The following is a 19334-nucleotide window of genomic DNA, read 5'->3' as shown; positions in this document are numbered from 1 at the left end:
TATGTTCATAACCATAATGCATCCTGAGCGGCCTCACTGTTTCTGATATGATTCCTGCCCACCTCTATTGTGAGTGCAGTGTGTATTGTACGGAATGGCTCACCAAGGTCACACCATCACGACTGCCTCCGCTGTTACCGTCACCCACAGATGGAAAACACAGCCTGTTTCCTTCCCACACAACAGAGGTGGACGGGTCTGCGCTGCTGCTACTTCAAAAACCCAAAGTATGTGGGTGACTAACACTTGTATACAAAGGAAGCACCAAAAAAACTTTATAGATGAGGTATTGTGTTAAAGGGTTTGCAAAGCTTAGTAGGGTGAGGCTCTGCTGTGTTGTTGAACAGCTATTCATATTCATACAAACAGGGCTGAACAATGCATATTTTTTCCAGCAGTTCAGGTGGTGTACTGTACAGTAGTTGTGGTGTACAGTATTTTTGTCACATTAACTGACCTAGAACTACTTGAACCCTGGTTTGAGGACGTTTCATTAGGAAAGTTCACACTGTGTTTAGAAACCTTTGTGGTGAAACATTATTACACATCTATATTGTACAGTAAGTACTATCATGTTGCCTTTCTACATTGTTTTTGGAGACTGTTTGTATAGCAATCTGACAGTGCCACCCTCTCCCTCCGGACAAACCCTTACTCACGTGGAGATGTTACATTAGCAGTGTTCAGTATTGTTTGGTTGGAGCTTTCCTGGGATCCTTAGGCACACCTGAGAGAATCAGAAAAGCAAGTATATATATGTAAATATTGCAGAAACACATTTTGTAAGCCAGATATTTTGCAAGGTGAAATAATAGATAAATCCAAAAATAAGACTTGTTTGCACACTTTCAGGTTGTCAAACATCAGTGGAACATGTCCAAAGTTAATGTGCTGAACATGTATACTACCTTTCAAGAGTCAGTAAGAATTATTAATTTTTTTTTATCCTTTCTTTCAGCAAGGATACGTTAAAATGATCAAATCTGACAGTGAAGACTTTTATATTGCTACAAAATATATATTTTTTTTAAATGCTGACTTTCTAGTCATCAAAGAATCTTGAATCATGATTTCCACACAAATATTAAGCAGCGCTGTTTTCAACATTGATAATAATAAGAAATGTTTCTTGAGCACCAAATCAGCATACTAGAATGATTTCTAAAGGGTCATGTGACACTGAAGACTAAGAGTAATGATGCTTTTTTATGTTCCATGAATAAATTACATTTAAAATATATTACAATAGAATATGGTTGTAATAATATTTCACAATATTAGTTTTTACTGTGTTTGTGATTAAATAAATGTAGTCTTGGTGAGCATGAGAGGCTTCTACAGACCCCAAACTTTATAGTGTATCCACTAAAGTGACCTAAGAAATTGAAGTTAATATGATATTTAGGAGATTGACTCAAGTGTAGCTCTTTGTTGTCACAGGTGTTCTATGATCCATGTATTCCCAGGTGTTCAGCAGAGTAGTCAGTGTCAGTGCTCCACAGTGAAGTAATTATTCCCAAGGAGACTGTAGAATGCTGGGAAAAGGCTGCCAGTTCCCATCTATACCCTCATCTCCAGGGACAGAATCACGAAGCAGAGATGACAGGGGAGAGATTTACATGCTTAGGGTCTGCAGACACAGTGTCTGGGCACACGCTGTGTAAAGTGAGCTAGATGGAGAGCTCTGCGCTGTGTAAGTCTCGGAGGATACAGGCTAGATGGAGGTTGACCACATGCACTTTGCTGCTTAGTTGGCTTAACTTGAATACTAATTATCAAATGAGTTACATTAACAGGCATCCGGAGAATTATAGCTCTGAAATCACCCCTGGATAATGTGGAGCGGAGAGTAAGCACATGTTGTATACAGCACTGTTCTTGTGCAGCGTTTAGTGAAGTGGACTTGTGAGAACAGCACTGTAGATGTGGCCTCCTTTTGGACTGAAAAGACGGGTCAGCCGATCCCTCACGGGTCAGAAGCCAATAACATCACCGTGACTGAGCGACCAGGCCAGGGGCCTCCAAGAAGAGGCACACGTCACCGCCCTCAGCAACAACCACAACAAATAAAGTGTGAGAAATGAAGGCGATTCAAGTTTAAGACCTCATACTGGGACTAACTGTTCTGCAGAGGATACAGAACAAACAAATAAAGGTTCAAACTTTCCAGAAAATCACATGAAGAATGCTAGGGTGGAGCAGAAGCGTGTGTCTCGAATCACATACTATCCATCCTAAATAAGTGTTTTTGGATATTGCTTGTATATTTCCTGAAGATTTTTAAGGTGCTCATGCTTTTTGGGCTAATATTGCCCACAATGAGTTTGTGACTGTTCTCTTTTGACTTTTCAGTTGTAGAGAAATTGCTAGCAAGGCAACTCTGAGTGCCACAGTGGTTGGATATATGATTATTTTTAAATATTAATCCAAATTTAGTAATCATAAGATAAATGAATTTAGCTAGATGTTAAGACAAAATGCTAGTACGTATCACTACTTGATATACTGTACTGCTCACTAAAAATACACTATCTTTTAAAAGGTTGGGTCAATACATTTTTTTTAAAGAAATTAATACTTTTATTCAACAAAGATGTATTAAATTGATCAAAAGTGACGGTAACGGCATTTACAATGTTACTAAAGATTTCTGTTTAAATGATTTGCTGTAAACTTTCTATTCAGCAAAAAAATTGATCACAGTTTCCTCAAGAATATTAAACAGCACAACATTGATAATAATAAGAAATATTTCTTAAACACCAAATCAGAATATCAGAATGATTTCTGAAGGATCATGTGACACTGAAGACTGGAGTAATGATGCTGAAAATTCAGCTTTGCCATCACAGGAATAAAATTACATTTAAAAATATACTAAAATAGAAAACATACATTTTGTAGAAATGTAGAAATATTTAACAACACAATTCTTTTTTTTTTTTTTATATATAAATGCATAAAAACATACTGACCCCAATCTTTTGAACAGTAGTGTATGTACTTTTAATTTTGGACCAAAGCAACCACACAGAACACCTTAGCAACCACATAGCAATGCCCTAGCAACCGCTCACAGCCACACAACACCCTAACATCATGACAGCTAGTTGTGTGGCCATCACAACTCTCATTTTCTTCAGTAAATGCACAGTTATCAGATTTACTTTGGATTCAATGCTGTTTTCGGCTTCATGCAACAGCTTGAGGCGTTTGGCTTTGAACTTGCAGCTTTTGATGTTCTGAAGCATAAATGTAAAAATTAGGTGTATTTTGGTGTGTGTGATCTCTACTAAAACCACTTCAATCACTTACATAGTGAAAAGACCAGGATATGTTGCGTTTTGGATGCCGGTGTCCCTAAAATATTCTTAACTAGCTAAACCAGCAAGCCTCCTTTCGTTGTGCACACACCAGCACTAAAACCAGCTTGGAACTTGATGCCTTTTTAGCATGAAAATATATAACTTCTAATGCAATGCTTGCCATCCCTACTCGTTTGTCTCCTGTGTTTGACTCCACTTCGACAGTTTTTACATTGTCAATGCGCCAAACCAGTTTTATCATAATGTGAGTTGGTCTTGGCAGGCATGCAGAAAAAAAAAACCGAAGGCTGCGTAGCAACAACGGTGTCATGCTTCAATAAACCGTAGCCTCAATCAATGAGGTCGAGTTCTTAGACTCCAGTTTTCTCAGTCTGTTTGGGAGTTGGAGCGGGACGCGCCATCTGCGGGGGTCCAACAGAGCTAAGGGTTGGAAAGGAGGAGACGTGGAATGAAAACAGAAGTCCTGAAAGGGAGGGATGGATGAAAACAGAGCAAGTTATTAGAAGGAAAACAGACGAGCAGAGAAACAGCTTTCATACGGGGGAGGAGTGTGAACGGTAGCGATCTTTGGTTTGGTCAATTCAACTCGGCGGAGGAGGAGGTGTTGGAAAAGATGTGGCACATTCTCACCCGCCACTCACCTGTTCAGTAAAACACCCAACTCGACTGTGTTTCTATACAGCTTAAATAATCGTAAAGGAATTTTTATGTATGAATGCAGACAAGAGTAAACTTTCCCAGTCTTCCTATGGAAATGAGCAAACTGTCATCCAATTCAAAGACAACATGAAACCGCAATTGCACTGCATCTAATTATTTCCCGGAATTTTCTGGGCTTCCTTGTTTTCACTGTTGTACTGTACGTTAAGGAGCACTATTATGCAACTTCAGAAAGAGTACTGAATCTTCTGATCAAAACACATGCGAAATCATATGGAAGGACATGCATATGTAAAACAACGCGATTATCAACATTAGACCACATATAAATCAAAACTGCCATAATGTTACTGAATGAAATGTCGACCCAGGACGAGCTATAGGACTGTGCAAGCATTAGGGGTGTTGATGGACTCGATCTACTCCATCTATGTTTTGATCATCGTTCTGAATCTGATCCATAGTCTTTGATAAAAATGTTGTTTTCACATTCAAGTGTTAAAAGAATGCATGAAAGAATAAAACATAAGAATAAAAAGCAGAGGGTCTGTTCTTTCTTTTGATATATTGCATGCTCAGGTATTCATACAACAAAGTATTCTGGGGGCTATGAAGTTTTTTTTTTTTTAATGGTCAAAAACGCTGGTAGTGGTTAGCAACTTTTTAAAAAATTAATAAAAAATAAACACTGGTGGGGAAAGAGTTAACTTGCATGATGTGGCATATTTCTGAATATTCAGTGGGAAATAATTATTGCAGGTTTTTGGGTTTAGGTTTTGATGAGACTGTTTGGTTGATTCGGTTGATATTGTTTAATAGGATCAAATAATATAATTATAATTATCGAGTCATTAAGAAGGTCATTAAGAAGGTAAATGGTGTCAATTTTCATTTCACATGTCTTTAAATAGTATTCAAAGACATTCAAAACATATTTGAAACATTTCTAAAACCTTAAGAAAGTGAAAGGTGCCAATTTTAAATAGTTAAATAGTATAAAAAGAGACATGTAAAACATTTAAAAAAGTGTCACCAATCAAAATTACAAAATAATGACAGTAAAAATGTTCATTGCCTTTTTGCTTTTTCTCTCTGTCAGTTTTTGTCCGAACGAATCCTGAAGGCTGCACGGGTGGTTTACATCACTCTGTTGGAGCGTAATCCAGGCTTGATAAGAGACAGAAAACACCATCTTAAGACCTACAGGTGCAGCTTTCACTCCGTATGTCATGTGCTTGAGCCAAACTTGTTATACTTCTGATTGTGACGGAAATGCATCTAAGCATTCCCACTCAGCATCCTTTGGAGAAACAAATAAATCAACTTACATGATTCAATCAACCACAAAGACATGCAGATAAAAACATGTAACACTTTAAAGTCACTACTCAGCTTTTTGACAGCTTAATGGTTCTCCGGTGTGTCCCACAGACAGTGCAGCAGTGGGAAGGAACTTGTGGATTGGCTTATGAAACTCAATGATTGTTTCCAGTTACGGAGTCAGGCAGTCGGAATGTGGCAAGTTTTGGTGGATGAGGGCATTCTGGTTCATGGTGAGTATTAACAACAATTTCTTTAGATGTCTATACATGTTTGTGTGCAAAAAATAATAATAAAAAAATGGTACAGTGATGTATCAGGAGGTAATACTGTAGCACTTTGATTTACCATAGTGATTACATCATTCATGTAAGTTGTATTTACCACATGTCATGGTAGTACCATGAATTCTGAATATATTGACTAACTGACAACCAATGTCTCTGTCAAAATGAACAGTGAAACAGGAGTTAAACTTCCATGACAAAGACACACAGTTTTACCGCTTTATGGAGGCCGACTTTGACCTTAACCACACAACTAATGAGAAAGACTCCAAAGACGATGAACTCCAAGAGAGTTTATCGCTACTTGTCCAAATGGGTCCAGATGCTCTTCTGACTATGATACTGCGTAAATGGTAAGACACGAGAAATTGTGCTAAAACAGCCTAAAAAATAACATTCATAAACACAGTTTATATTTGTTTGCTGATTAGAAAGTATTATTACAATTGTTTAGTTTAATTCAAATTTAAATACCCAAGATGCATTTAAGGTTACACTTTATTTTGATGGTCCTCTTTAGACACTCTACTAACTATATGTAACTTTGCAATTACATGTCAATTAACCCTTAGTTTGCTGTTAGTAGGCCGTTAGTTTTAAGTGTTAGGGTTCGAGTTAGTGGAAAAAATTTACATGTAGTTGCAAAGTTACTTATAGTTTGTAGAATGTCTGTTGGGGAACCATCAAAATACAGTGTTACCAGATATTAGGAGGACAGTCTACTAATACTCTAGTTATTTGTTATTTGACATGTAGTTGCAAAGTTACTTATACAGTAGTTAGTAGAATGTCTAAAGTGGACCATTTAAATAAAGTGTTATATAAAGTGTCCGTTAGCTTAGCAACATGCTAATGTCAGACTCCTTTAAAAATCAATAGCAAATTAAGTTTCCCATGCCAAATTTTTATGACAGTTATAGTTGTTTCTACATATTACGCTGGGATAGGAGAATTGTATTAGACACACTTCACGTTTAATCTCTATTATAAACAGCATAAAATTTATGTGTGTAATAATTTGTGTGTCCATGTCTTAGCCCGAACCAGAGAACCCCTGATGATCTGGAAGTTATTTACGAAGAACTTCTGCACATCAAAGCTGTGGCCCACTTATCTACATCTGTGAGTTAACACTCGCTGACACCCGTCAAGTGTGTTTGTGCAAAAGATCTTCATTCATCCCTCGTTTCTTTTATCCTTCACTCTTTCCCGTAGGTTCGGAAGGAGCTGGCAGCAGTGCTGGTTTTTGAAAGCCATGCCAAGGCAGGAACAGTCTGTGAGTGTGAAAGCAATGATGACATTTCATTAATGGTGGGCGGGATGAAGGAACGTTGCTTATATTGAATTAGCGCATAGCCAGAGTAAAAATGAGCAGCAAACTTTCTGGTTAGGCACCATAGCAAACAGCATGTGAATGAGATGATTAAATCATTTTATTGTGTAATTCCCTTGTTACGTGATGAATTGGATGATTGACATCATAATATCAGCAAACTGAGAGACAAAGGAAAAACGGGAAAGCATTTACAGCACGTCTGGCGTGTCTTTCATGCATAGTGAATAGCTCGAGTAGGAAGCAGAGACACTGATGAATATCTAAAAGGGTAGTTTATTCTCACTTTTAAAATCTGTCAAGTTTCATAAACTCAAATTATTTTATTTGGATTCATTTTTTATTTTTTAAAGCATATTAATGCTGCATGTTTTATTCTGATATTAAGATTAAATTACTTTTAAATCGATCCAGTGGACCCTTTCAGTGTTAGTATTAATTGGTTTTATGAAACATAAAACCACATTTTCTCAGTGAAACAGGATATTGAACCAGATAAAAAAAATTTAGGATGAGTCTTGATTTTATCTACTGGAATTTCCAACTTCGAAACGATACCTTGAAAAATATCGATTTTTCGATACCACAGGGAAAACTGCTATATATACTGCCATGCAGATATTTGTTATTGTCTCATAATCTTGATACTTTGGGTAATTTTGTTGCAACACACAGCTTACACACATTACAGGGAGGCTTTATTTGAATCATTGAACTAAATTGACAAAAAAAAGACAAGTAAACAGACAGTAATAAAATACGAAAAATCAACAAATCGCAAATGATAGGACAAATAAATACAGTAGAATCAAGAGACAAATGAAATAAACACATCTTTAAGTTTTTCAGGTGAGTCTAACAGTAGTATTCATGTAAGAAATACTACAGAAATTAAAGTAATTAAATGTGAAATAACACTAGGTAGTCTTCATTGTAAAAATTAAATACAGATTAATGCTTACAATTAAAGTTACAAAAGTTATTCAGTCAAGACAAAAGAGTGACTTTCTCTTTGTCTTTTGTTCTCTGATTAACAGGACAGACAGCAGCAGGATTATTAGGCTGCTGTCACTTTAAGAGCTTAAGCACGGATCCAATGTAATGTTACACCAATGTTGTTTTCGTCAACGATGACGATAACGAAATGATTTCGTTGACGCACCTTTTTTTTTATGACGATAACGTGACGATGACTAGCTAAAAATGGCTCTAAGGTGACTAAAACATGACGAGACGTTTTCGAGTTTTCGTTGACGAGACGAGACGGAACGAAAATGATTATAAGTCTGACGTTCACAATGCATGTCATTTCTGCCTATTTTGCGTGAAATCTGTCTGTTTTGAGCTAAAAAGGTATCAGCAATGCTGCCGCTTCCTATCCTTGTTTTGGGTACGCCCACCACCCGGCTGCCGCCATGCCGCGCACCAGATTCCACACAACAACAACACACCTGCGGCTGCGGCTAGTCGCTCGCCACACATCTTCGATATGAGGCGCCGGACTGGACAAAAGCGAAACGAACTGCGCGAGCGAGCGACAGTGCGCGGGAGAGACCGAGTGTGTCTGCGCGCGAGAGAGACCAAGTGTACGCGAGAGAGACCGAGTGTGTCCGAGCATTAGTTTAGTAGGCTAATTGGTACAAAGTAATATATAATTATTATATAACTTAGATTATAACATTAATTATTATTTAACTAATTATATAATAAAGCCACAATTGCCAAAGTAAGAATGTTTTTATTCCTGGCTTTTTTGGAGTAAAACAGTGATTCCACTGTTACCACTTTATCTGTGTATAATGTTGTAGTAGCTCAAATTGAATTGAGTTACAACACTCGAATTGCAACACTTGCTACAACCTGTCAAACCTAAGCCCATTTCCAATACTTTTTAACCTAAATTAATTTGTTAAAGACTACTTTTTTTTTTTTTTTTTACTAAAATTGACTAAAACTTGACTAAAACCTTTTTGTGTTTTCGTCGACTAAAACTTGACTAAAACTATGAAGTTTATAAGTGACTAAAATGTGACTAAAACTAAAAAGCATTTTCATCCAAAAGACTAAGACTAAAACTAAAAGGGCTGCCAAAAACAACACTGTGTTACACAGAACATGCGTTTTCTTTCTCTACTACGCTACAAACCGACTGTATTTACCTGAATACTCGGCAAGACGGGCATTTTGACATAATGAATGTATTTGACCGTTTAAGCGCATTAAGCCATGAAAAAGAAGTCAATTTGATACTCGTGAGCTGTTTGAGAGACAGCTGTATGTGAGCGCCACTAATATAGTTAATTGGTGCGCGTGCTTTTGGTGTGAGCACGAAACCTGCGGGAATTATTTAATCGGAGCGAGTGACAGTGCGTCATTCCTATGGAATGAACTGAAAACGCTCGCTCTGCTGCAATTTTGGATAAGATTGTGTTTATTATAAGAATACACAATGTAATGTGTTTGTGTTTATGTCAGTGTTCAGTCAGGGGGACAAAGGGACTTCCTGGTACATCATCTGGAGAGGCTCTGTTAATGTCATCACGCACGGCAAGGTAGAACCATTTAACTTCAGCTGAGTGACCTTAAGAAGTCACTGAGTTTAAATATAGATACTTACATTGTTTGAAGGTTATTCATACTGTTCCACTTAAGGAAAGATGATCTTGTGAATGTGTGTCACACAGGGCTTGGTGACCACGCTCCATGAGGGAGAAGACTTTGGGCAGTTGGCCTTGGTGAACGACGCCCCTCGTTCTGCCACCATCATCCTAAGAGAGGACAACTGCCACTTCCTGCGGGTGGACAAGCAGGACTTTATACGTATCCTTAAGGTAGGTTTTGTGTACATAGCCTAGCATCTGCATGTGCGGATGTGTGTCTATGGTAATCTATAACCTGAATGTAACTGCAGGATGTCGAGGCCAACACCGTCCGCCTGGAGGAACATGGTAAAGTGGTTCTGGTCCTTGAGAAGAGCTCGGCGCAGGAGTCCACCTATCAGGGAGGATCAGCAAGCAGCAACAAGTAAATGATTCTGTCAAATTATGTACTAAATTGCTCAATGATTAAAATTGTATGTAAAAACTATTTGAGCATAAAAAAATTATACACTTCATTTTTTATTCTTATTATTACAGCATACACTAACATTCAAAAGTTTGATGGCGGTATGATTTAAAAAAAAAAAAAGTTTTTCAACTTTAAGAAGTCTCTTATGCTCATCAAGGCTGCATTTATTTGATCAAAATACAGTAAAAAAATAATATTGTGAAGTATTAAAATGTCATTTATTCCTGTGATGGCAAAGCTGTCACATGATCCTTAAGAAATTATCATTATCAATATCAATGTTAAGTGCTGATTAATATTTTTGTTTCAGGATTTTTTGATGAATAAAGTCCAAAAGAACAGCATTTATTTGAAATATATCTTTTGTAACATTATACGTGTCTTTACTGTCACTTTTGGTCATTTTAATGCATCCTTGCTGAATAAAAGTATTAATCTTACTGACCCCAAACTTTTTAACAATAGTTCATAAAACTAGTGTCCATGTTTTAGCCCAAGCCAGAGGCCCTTTCAACTTAAAAAAATAACAGATTTTAGCTCGCACAGATGATTTAATAAAAACAATTACTTACTAATTTGAACTGCATTTATTTAATTTATGATAATATCTACTCACAGCATTAAAGGTAGGGTAGGTAATCATTTTTCTAAAAAAAAAACATTCCAAATTTGTTTAAACTGTCTTTATATACCAATACATAATTAAAATGTAAGTACTCTGAAAAAGAAAATTTAAAAATCGAGTGACTGTAGACCTTTTAATCTGCAGTAAACACAGCTCATTATTTCCATTCACTCCACCCCCTCCCTTCTGAGCTCCTTCCAAAGCCACGCCCCCAAAACACATGAACGCGCGACGCCAAACGCTCGGCTGGAACAAGACGCATTTATTACCTGAGACGAGTGGAGAGGAAGGAGCGCAGTACATACAGTGACATCATGTCAGAATCACATGTAATAAAATACCTAACTTTATCACTATGAATATAAACAAATAAGATTTCTTTTAGTACTCACTATCAAGCTAGCATATCGATAATGGTAAAGTTTCATTCGGTAACGAGCTATATTTATAAGGCAAAACTAAAAACAGGTTGCATTGATACACGTTTTTCCATTACCATCAGTTACACTGTGATGAAGATGAATTTCGTGTAAGATTCATAACATATACGGTGTTTTGCATGTAAGAGTTTCCATGATGAAAACATTGTTGACTCTAATGAAGACTAACGTACACTCCGAGTCTGGAGACAAGTACCGCATCGTCGGCTCGAGGACAGGTCCGGGGTTGAGGGCGAAGCAGAGGAGGTCGTTCAAGAGCGCGGGCAGGGTCCGAGGAAGTAGTTTTTGCCTTGTTTGCCTTCGCTGACTGCATATGCAGGTGCTTTGAGCTGAATATTTCCGGGAACAGTGACATGTGATGAGTGCACGCAGGGCAGCGCGCGCAGTGGGGCTCGGGGCGGGCACGAGACATGAAGGCATCTGATTGGTTCTTTACATTCGCACCGAATGGCAGTGATTGGTCAGAGTTTTTACTGTCCTGCAGCTGCTACAGAGGTCTGATTTTTTTCATTCCTTTTTCTAAACACATAATGTATTGACTACTATCAGGATGGAAGGACCATTTCACCCAGTATAAAAAAAAGTGTTTCTGAACAGGATCACCTACCCTACCTTTAAGCCCATTTTAGCATGCACGTGAGTAAATTAAATCAGCCAATTCAAATGCATCTTCATAAACCATTTATAGAAAATCAGCAAGTAAAACGAGCCCTGAATAATAAATATCCAGATTAGGTAAAGCAGTTCATTTTTAAAAACGTCTGCAGTGAAAGTGCACCCACTGTAGGTGATTCATGCAAATACTTCACCTACAGAAGTGCTATTGTACAATGAAATGCTAGCTAAATCATTAGTCATCACTATTATTTGATTTCAAGTGCATTAAACCAATTATGAATGATGGAAATGGAGGACACCTAATCATCGATTTGAATTATCCACCTCTCGCAGGTACACAGTAATGTCAGGAACGCCAGAGAAGATCCTAGAACACATGCTGGAGACGATTAAACTGGAAACCAGTGATTTTATAGGTATGGCAGATCTATGGTTTGTAACCTGTGTAACATTTAAGCTAAATAAAACTTAACAAAAAATACTTTAGAAATCTAGTATTTGTTTGTTTGAGTTCAGTTATGTACCCCAGGCGCACTGCAGAAGAACGGACTGAGGGAGAGACCAAAACATTCCTGTTCATTTGGTGTTTACGCATCCATTTAAAACCAGCAGTCAGATGATTCAGATTGTTCTGGGTTTCTCAGCACAGCTCTGCCAAGTAAACAAGTCCTTGTTAATGAAGTTTATGAGTCTGTTTTGTGCTTCTTACAGATCCCAGTGTAAGTGACTTCCTCCTAACGCATCCAGTCTTCATGCCCTACAGTCAGCTCTGTGCGGCCCTCCAGCATCAATATCCTTCTACTACAGGAAACACTGATAATCTGCTACATTTTGATATTTCTGTTTTATCAAATTAAAATTTTTGGTCAAATTTCACTCCTTTTTATTATATATATTTTTATTTTACCTTTATTTTGCCAGGAAGTCTCATTGAGATCAAAAATCTCTTTTACAAAAGGGACCTGGCCAAGGTAGCAGCCATACATAAACACAACATAGTAAAAAAAATACTGCTGTACAAACATACATACATACATACAATCATGCAAAAATCATTCAAATACAAGGACCTCTCAAGAAAAACAACTACATGTCTCCTTTACCATATTTTTTATGATGGTCTTAAATTTATAAATTGATATACACATTTCTAAAGATCACAGATCTTTTTGCAAATTATTCCATGCCCATGGTGCATAGTATGAAAATGCAGTTTTCCCCAAATCTGTCCAAACCCTGGGTACATTAAAAAGCAACCACTTGGAGGAGCGTAGCTGATAACTAGCAGAATTGAGACAGAGGAGGGTACAGAGGTAAGCTGGAAGTTTACCTAGCATGGCTTTATATACAGTGGGTAAGGAAAGTATTCAGACCCCCTTAAATTTTTCACTCTTTGTTATATTGCAGCCATTTAAGTTAGTTTTTTTCCTCATTATTGTACACACAGCACCCCATATTGACAGAAAAATACAGAATTGTTGACATTTTTGCACATTTATTAAAAAGGAAAAACTAAAATATAACATGGTCCTAAGTATTCAGACCCTTTGCTCAGTATTTAGTAGAAGCACCCTTTTGATCTAATACAGCCATGAGTCTTTTTGGGAAAGATGCAACAAGTTTTTCACACCTGGATTTGGGTATCCTCTGCCATTCCTCCTTCCAGATCCTCTCCAGTTCTGTCAGGTTGGATGGTAAACGTCAGTGGACAGCCATTTTCGGGTCTCTCCAGAGATGCTCAATTGGGTTTAAGTCAGGGCTCTGGCTGGGCCATTCAAGAACAGTCACGGAGTTGTTGTGAAGCCACTCCTTCATTATTTTAGCTGTGTGCTTAGGGTCATTGTCTTGTTGGAAGGTGAACCTTCGGCCCAGTCTGAGGTCCAGAGCACTCTGGAGAAGGTTTTCGTCCAGGATATCCCTGTACTTGGCCGCATTCATCTTTCCCTCGATTGCAACCAGTCGTCCTGTCCCTGCAGCTGAAAAACACCCTCACAGCATGATGCTGCCACCACCATGCTTCACTGTTGAGACTGTATTGGACAGGTGATGAGCAGTGCCTGGTTTTCTCCACACATACCGCTTAGAATTAAGGCCAAAAAGTTCTATCTTGGTCTCATCAGACCAGAGAATCTTATTTATCACCATCTTGGAGTCCTTCAGGTGTGCTTTCATGTGTCTTGCACTGAGGAGAGGCTTCCGCCGGGCCACTCTGCCATAAAGCCCCGACTGGTGGATGGCTGCAGTGATGGTTGACTTACTACAACTTTCTCCCATCTCCCGACTGCATCTCTGGAGCTCAGCCACAGTGATCTTTGGGCTCTTCTCCCCCGATAGCTCAGTTTGGCCGGACGGCCAGCTCTAGGAAGGGTTCTGGTCGTCCCAAACGTCTTCCATTTATGGATTATGGAGGCCACTGTACTCTTAGGAACCTTAAGTGCAGCAGAAATTTTTTTGTAACCTTGGCCAGATCTGTGCCTTGCCACAATTCTGTCTCTGAGCTCTTCAGACAGTTCCTTTGACCTCATGATTCTCATTTGCTCTGACATGCTCTTTGAGCTGTAAGGTCTTATATAGACAGGTGTGTGGCTTTCCTAATCAAGTCCAATCAGTATAATCAAACACAGCTGGACTCAAATGAAGGTGTAGAACCATCTTAACGATGATCAGAAGAAATGGACAGCACCTGAGTTAAATATATGAGTGTCACAGCAAAGGGTCTGAATACTAAGGACCATGTGATCTTTTTTAATAAATGTGCAAAAATGTCAACAATTCTGTGTTTTTCTGTCAATATGGGGTGCTGTGTGTACAATAATGAGGAAAAAAATGAACTTAAATGATTTTAGCAAATGGCTGCAATATAACAAAGAGTGAAAAATTGAAGGGGGGTCTGAATACTTTCCGTACCCACTGTATAAAAATATACCAATGCTGTTTTCTGCGGGTGGTCAGTGCTGTCCAACCCACCAGATCATAAAGAATGCAATGGTGAGTGAGGGACTTTGCATTTGTAATAAAGCGTAGAGGCTCCGTAAGATGGAGGAGGCTGCATGCATATATAAAATGTCACCATAATCAATCACAGACAGAAAAGTAGCTTCCACAAGTTTTTTTTTGGCATTAAAAGTAAAGCTAGATTTATTTCTAAAATAAAAGCCAATCTTTACTTTGAGCTTCCTAACTAGATTAGCAATATGTACATTAAATAAAAGTTTGTCATCTATCCATATACCCAAGTACTTGTAGGTGGGTACCCTTTCAATGGATTTACCATCAGACGTAAATAAGCTAAGCTCATCAAGCAACTGTAGGCGAGTTTTTGAAAAGACCATAAACTTCGTTTTCTGAGGATTTAAAACCAATTTTAAATTGAGCTGAAATGCAGTCTGAAGCTCTTGCACAGCCTGTGCTATGGAAGGAGCATATGTATAAATGACAGTGTCATCAGCATAAAAGTGTACTTTTGCTTGAACATCCTTACCTAAATAATTTATTAAAATAGAGAACAGAATAATCCTTAACCTGCATTTGCACCTACCAAGCGGAGCCATCAGAAGGCTCAGACCTGGAGAAGGCAGCGTATGCTCTCAACACCAAGCAAAAGGTTGTGAAACTGGTGGGTCATTGGGTGGCTCTGTATGGTTTCTTACTGAGGGACAATCCTGTGGCCTTTGAATTCCTAGAGGTAAAAATGTGTTAAATGCTGTAGTACCATTTTTCATGTCTTTTACGTTTCACAAGTTTAGATTTTGATAGCACGGTACTTCATTAAAAAAAATTTGCCTCTGAAATGGCTTTTCTGGTAACATAATGCTGGAAAAATATGAATCAACAATGTCATAACCTTAAATGTTGATCCTGAAGTGAAATAGCTCCATCTTTATGACTTTATGATAGAAATTCAGGGAGGGGGTGATGGCTGACTCAAGACTTTCCAGCATGCTCAAAGAACAGCTGAGGGAAAGAAGGAAGACAAAAATGTAAGTAAAACATTTGCCAATGTAGCCTACATTTGTACACCTGCACATATACAGTTCTGTCATGAAACTCTAAATGGTGCAGGCTTCTTGCAATCACATCAATCTCTATAGGGAACAGCTGTATCAGTAGCCATCCTTCTCCCGCTCAACCTTCAAATGCTTAGGCTGCGTTTACACTGGCACAAAAAATCCGATCTTTTACTCACATCTGACACAGATCGGAATTTGTTGCACACGTGTAAACACAAAAATCCGCTCGAGATCCGATTTTTCCGCATCTGATCTGAGCCACTTCCTAATGTGGTTTTAAATCAGATACATATCCGATATCTGTACATCCGACCTACGTCTAAACACGCATATCCAATTCCCCTTTGAATTCCAATTCCACAAGGCGAGGACGACACGTTTATTCACAAAGAAAAGAAATTGCGCGAATGCAGAAACATTCAGGAGCTGGTTTTCAACCTCTGCCTGTGACTTAAAATAAAACAGCTTCACTACTGAAATAAAACAGCTTCACTACTGAAAGCTACATATTCTCAGCAATGACCAACAAGCTTCACTATTACTGTAGGTTTCTCACTCGCACGCTCTCTCTCTCTCGCTCTCTGGTTAATTCATTCGAATCCCTAAAAAAAAAAATGACAGGGCTACTTTATTTCACTTCAGAATTCTGAGCTGTAGATAAATGAAAATGATTTCGTTTTTATTGACTATATATCTGTTCCGTCAGATTTTGCGCTGCAAAACATTCATGAGTCATGACAGCTGTTATCTTGTCCATGCTGGAAAATAATCATGACCACCCGACATGAATTATATAAATAATTTTAATTTCACAGCCATTCAAAACCAGGAATGTAACTCTGTGGAGAGTAAAACGATCACCGAAAATCAAATTGGGCTGGAATTAATGTAAACACAGCTATCGGATACCAGTCTCTGTGTAAAGTGAGTGTAAACAGGCGGGCCAAAAATAAGATATGGTCAAAAGATCGGATAAGACTTGCAGTGTAAATGCAGCCTTGGTCAGCATTTGCTGTAGCAGTGCAGCACGCTTTCAGAAACCCTCCACCTTCCCCAGCTCCACCTGTATATACTGTGGGTAATTCATGTTTGCTATTTTGTACAGCATCAGCGTCTCTTACTTGCTCACAGCAGCGTGTCATGTATGTATTGCAAGTAGCAAGTCGAGTATTGGCTCTGCAGCGGCAATAACCAGCAGCAGCAAATCTATTCCGCCAAGACCAAACATATCAACATTGTCATATCCATTACCATGCCAAACACTCCAAGAGTTGTCATGACAGAAATATATTTAGTCAAAATGACCATAATCAGGTCTCTTACATTATGATTTGACCTCTGACAGACGATTATGGTTCGACTGTGCTTCAAAGTCAAGTAATTCAAGTAAAAAGTTATTTTTCCAGTGTTTGAATAATTACTGCACTTCACAGTTTGAAGTTGATGTCATCAAATAATGAAATAAATACCATACTTAATCTTTATTTGACCTGCTTTTTTAAAGTCCACACCTTTACTCTTGAGTCTTCTACTGTATGTCATCAAACCTCTACTTAATCCTACATTTATAGCTACTCCCTATTATACTCCTTACAGAACCGAGAATGGATGTCACACTCTGACGAAGGTAAGAGGCACTGGTTTCTTAGTCTAATGTGAAACTTGCAGCGATAAGAGACCAACCAATAAATCCTACTTACTTTATGACACAGCATAATAAACAGACTCTCCAGTGGAAAAGTCAACATCTCTGTGGCCAGAGGTCTTTAGACAAATTCAGAGAACTAAACAAAAGTAAATCCCTTTCTGACAGAGCATTGAATTGTACACTAAAAGTAGGTCAGCTGTATCCATGGTCACATAAAACCCAGCCATCCGTTATATAGTTTGCACTGTATTAGGGAACAGGTGTTTAAATAACAATTACATATATGTACAACAATACATATAGTGCAACACTGTTTCCTGCACTGCTTTTCCCCACTGCTTACACTTAAAAAAAAAACAGCATTAAGAAAAATAAAATTGCATATTACCTTAGTTGTGAATGTGAGTTGCAATGTTATGCAAAGGAAAGCACTTAAAAATTCGAAGTTTAAGTAAGCTGAACTTGCGCATTTTAATTGCTCTTAACATGAAATATTTGAGTAAGCTAATTCATTTATTCATTTAACTTAAAATGATATAATCTCAACTTATTTTTAGTAGAGGAAACTTGTCTATGTTTAAATAGCTAATTCAGTAGATGTTAAAATCCCAGCCCAGTTTCAGTTAACTTTAATTTTGTCTAAATTAAAATAAACACGTTCATAATACTCAAAACAATTAAACAGTTCAGATTACTTGAAATGTGTCAGTTTTGTGAAAAAAAAAAGAAAAAAAAAGAAAAATTTTAATTTGTTTGAACTAATTTGTTTAATTTAAGGTTACCCTACTCAAACCAAGCGTTGAGCGTTAGGGTTTACAGCATTTTTTTGTTCCTGAGCGAATAAATAAATCTCTTTTGAGCGAATTATTGATTAAATCACTTACTTTGCTAAATGAATCATCATTTTTAAACGCATCAGTTTCATCATTAAGACTTACTTAGCACCACCTGTGTGATGTGGTGTGTTTATATATAGTGTGTGTATGTAAAACAATTCTGTAGGAAACACTGTAGAGCTGGACAGTAAAACATACTAGTGGGAACTAGTAGGTTGGCATCCTAACAAATAGTTTTAAAATGCCATATTGACCATACTTCACTGATACCTGATCTTGTGTATGATTCCTCACATTCTTGGAATAAGAACCGCACTTATTTTCTCAGGCACAGAAAATCCATCATACCCGAGATCATCAATGCTATCCATGTACTTCAGACACAAAGTCTTTCTACACATGTTGAAAACTGCCTTTTGAAGCCCTGCGAGCTCTAATATCCAATATCATCATCTGTTTGTTTCAGCTAAACCAAAAGTTTGATTGGTTTTCTGCTTACGAAGAGCCAGTGGGAAAATTAAGGTCGATTAAAGCTCAAGATAAAGGTTTGTAAAAGTACAAACCCATGATACAAATACATTTTACAAAGAGCAGATACAACAAGGATAATATCCATGTGAAATTGCTTGCATTATTAATCAAAATGGAATTTACCTAATAAAATTTGTTCAATTGTCCATTTGCAGTCTTGTATGAGATTCTTAAACCGAATCATCAGGCTGTCACTGTGATGCTGCCAGTCGATGCTTCAGTGAATGACATCTTGACTACATTAGTGGATCCTGAGAGAAACTATGTGCTGGTCAAGATGAATTCCTCGGGAGGTAAGCTATGAGATTCAGATGATTTGGCTTCAGAGTTTCCTCTGACCGTGCCAGAACTGTTACCGTTTCAGATTGAATTCAATATTAGTTTTTGTCCTACCTAAGAGATCAGAATTTTCATGTGATCAAAGTTTCCTCTGCTTTGCTTCTTGCAGACAGAGTCCAGCTCAAGCTGGAGACCACGGCAGTGTCTGCCTCTTTAGGAGTGAACGAGAGGCTTTTCCTCTGCTCTGCCAGCCAAGTGGAACAACTGGTGAGAGATGCCAGCAGAATTATTGCTGATTCACAGTAAAAGATCCTCACTACAGTCATACAAGTCAGCTGTAAATATACATAAA

General features: G+C 37.9%; 1 protein-coding gene across 4 annotated transcripts in view; it reads left to right on the top strand.

The window, feature by feature from the left end:
- The window catches only part of rapgef3 (Rap guanine nucleotide exchange factor (GEF) 3), a 45537-nt gene that overhangs the window by 19842 nt on the left and 6361 nt on the right, over window positions 1–19334 (top strand). For all 4 annotated transcript variants that reach the window (XR_014199982.1, XM_082146180.1, XM_082146179.1 and 1 more), the window contains 16 exons: window positions 5086–5192; window positions 5418–5539; window positions 5766–5946; window positions 6631–6715; window positions 6809–6869; window positions 9402–9478; window positions 9611–9757; window positions 9838–9950; window positions 12012–12094; window positions 12390–12468; window positions 15213–15363; window positions 15576–15658; window positions 17285–17315; window positions 18639–18717; window positions 18859–18996; window positions 19152–19249. Coding sequence is in view for 3 of the 4 variants with exons in the window: in XM_082146180.1 (XP_082002306.1) it covers window positions 5086–5192; window positions 5418–5539; window positions 5766–5946; window positions 6631–6715; window positions 6809–6869; window positions 9402–9478; window positions 9611–9757; window positions 9838–9950; window positions 12012–12094; window positions 12390–12468; window positions 15213–15363; window positions 15576–15658; window positions 17285–17315; window positions 18639–18717; window positions 18859–18996; window positions 19152–19249 (1635 nt within the window). In the remaining variant the exon portion in view is untranslated. The remainder of the gene's footprint in view (window positions 1–5085; window positions 5193–5417; window positions 5540–5765; window positions 5947–6630; window positions 6716–6808; window positions 6870–9401; window positions 9479–9610; window positions 9758–9837; window positions 9951–12011; window positions 12095–12389; window positions 12469–15212; window positions 15364–15575; window positions 15659–17284; window positions 17316–18638; window positions 18718–18858; window positions 18997–19151; window positions 19250–19334) is intronic.

The sequence above is a fragment of the Leuciscus leuciscus genome, assembly GCF_965113295.1.
Source record: "Leuciscus leuciscus genome assembly, chromosome: 18".
NCBI classification, from domain to species: domain Eukaryota; kingdom Metazoa; phylum Chordata; class Actinopteri; order Cypriniformes; family Leuciscidae; genus Leuciscus; species Leuciscus leuciscus.
This window is presented reverse-complemented; position numbering and strand designations above follow the sequence as displayed.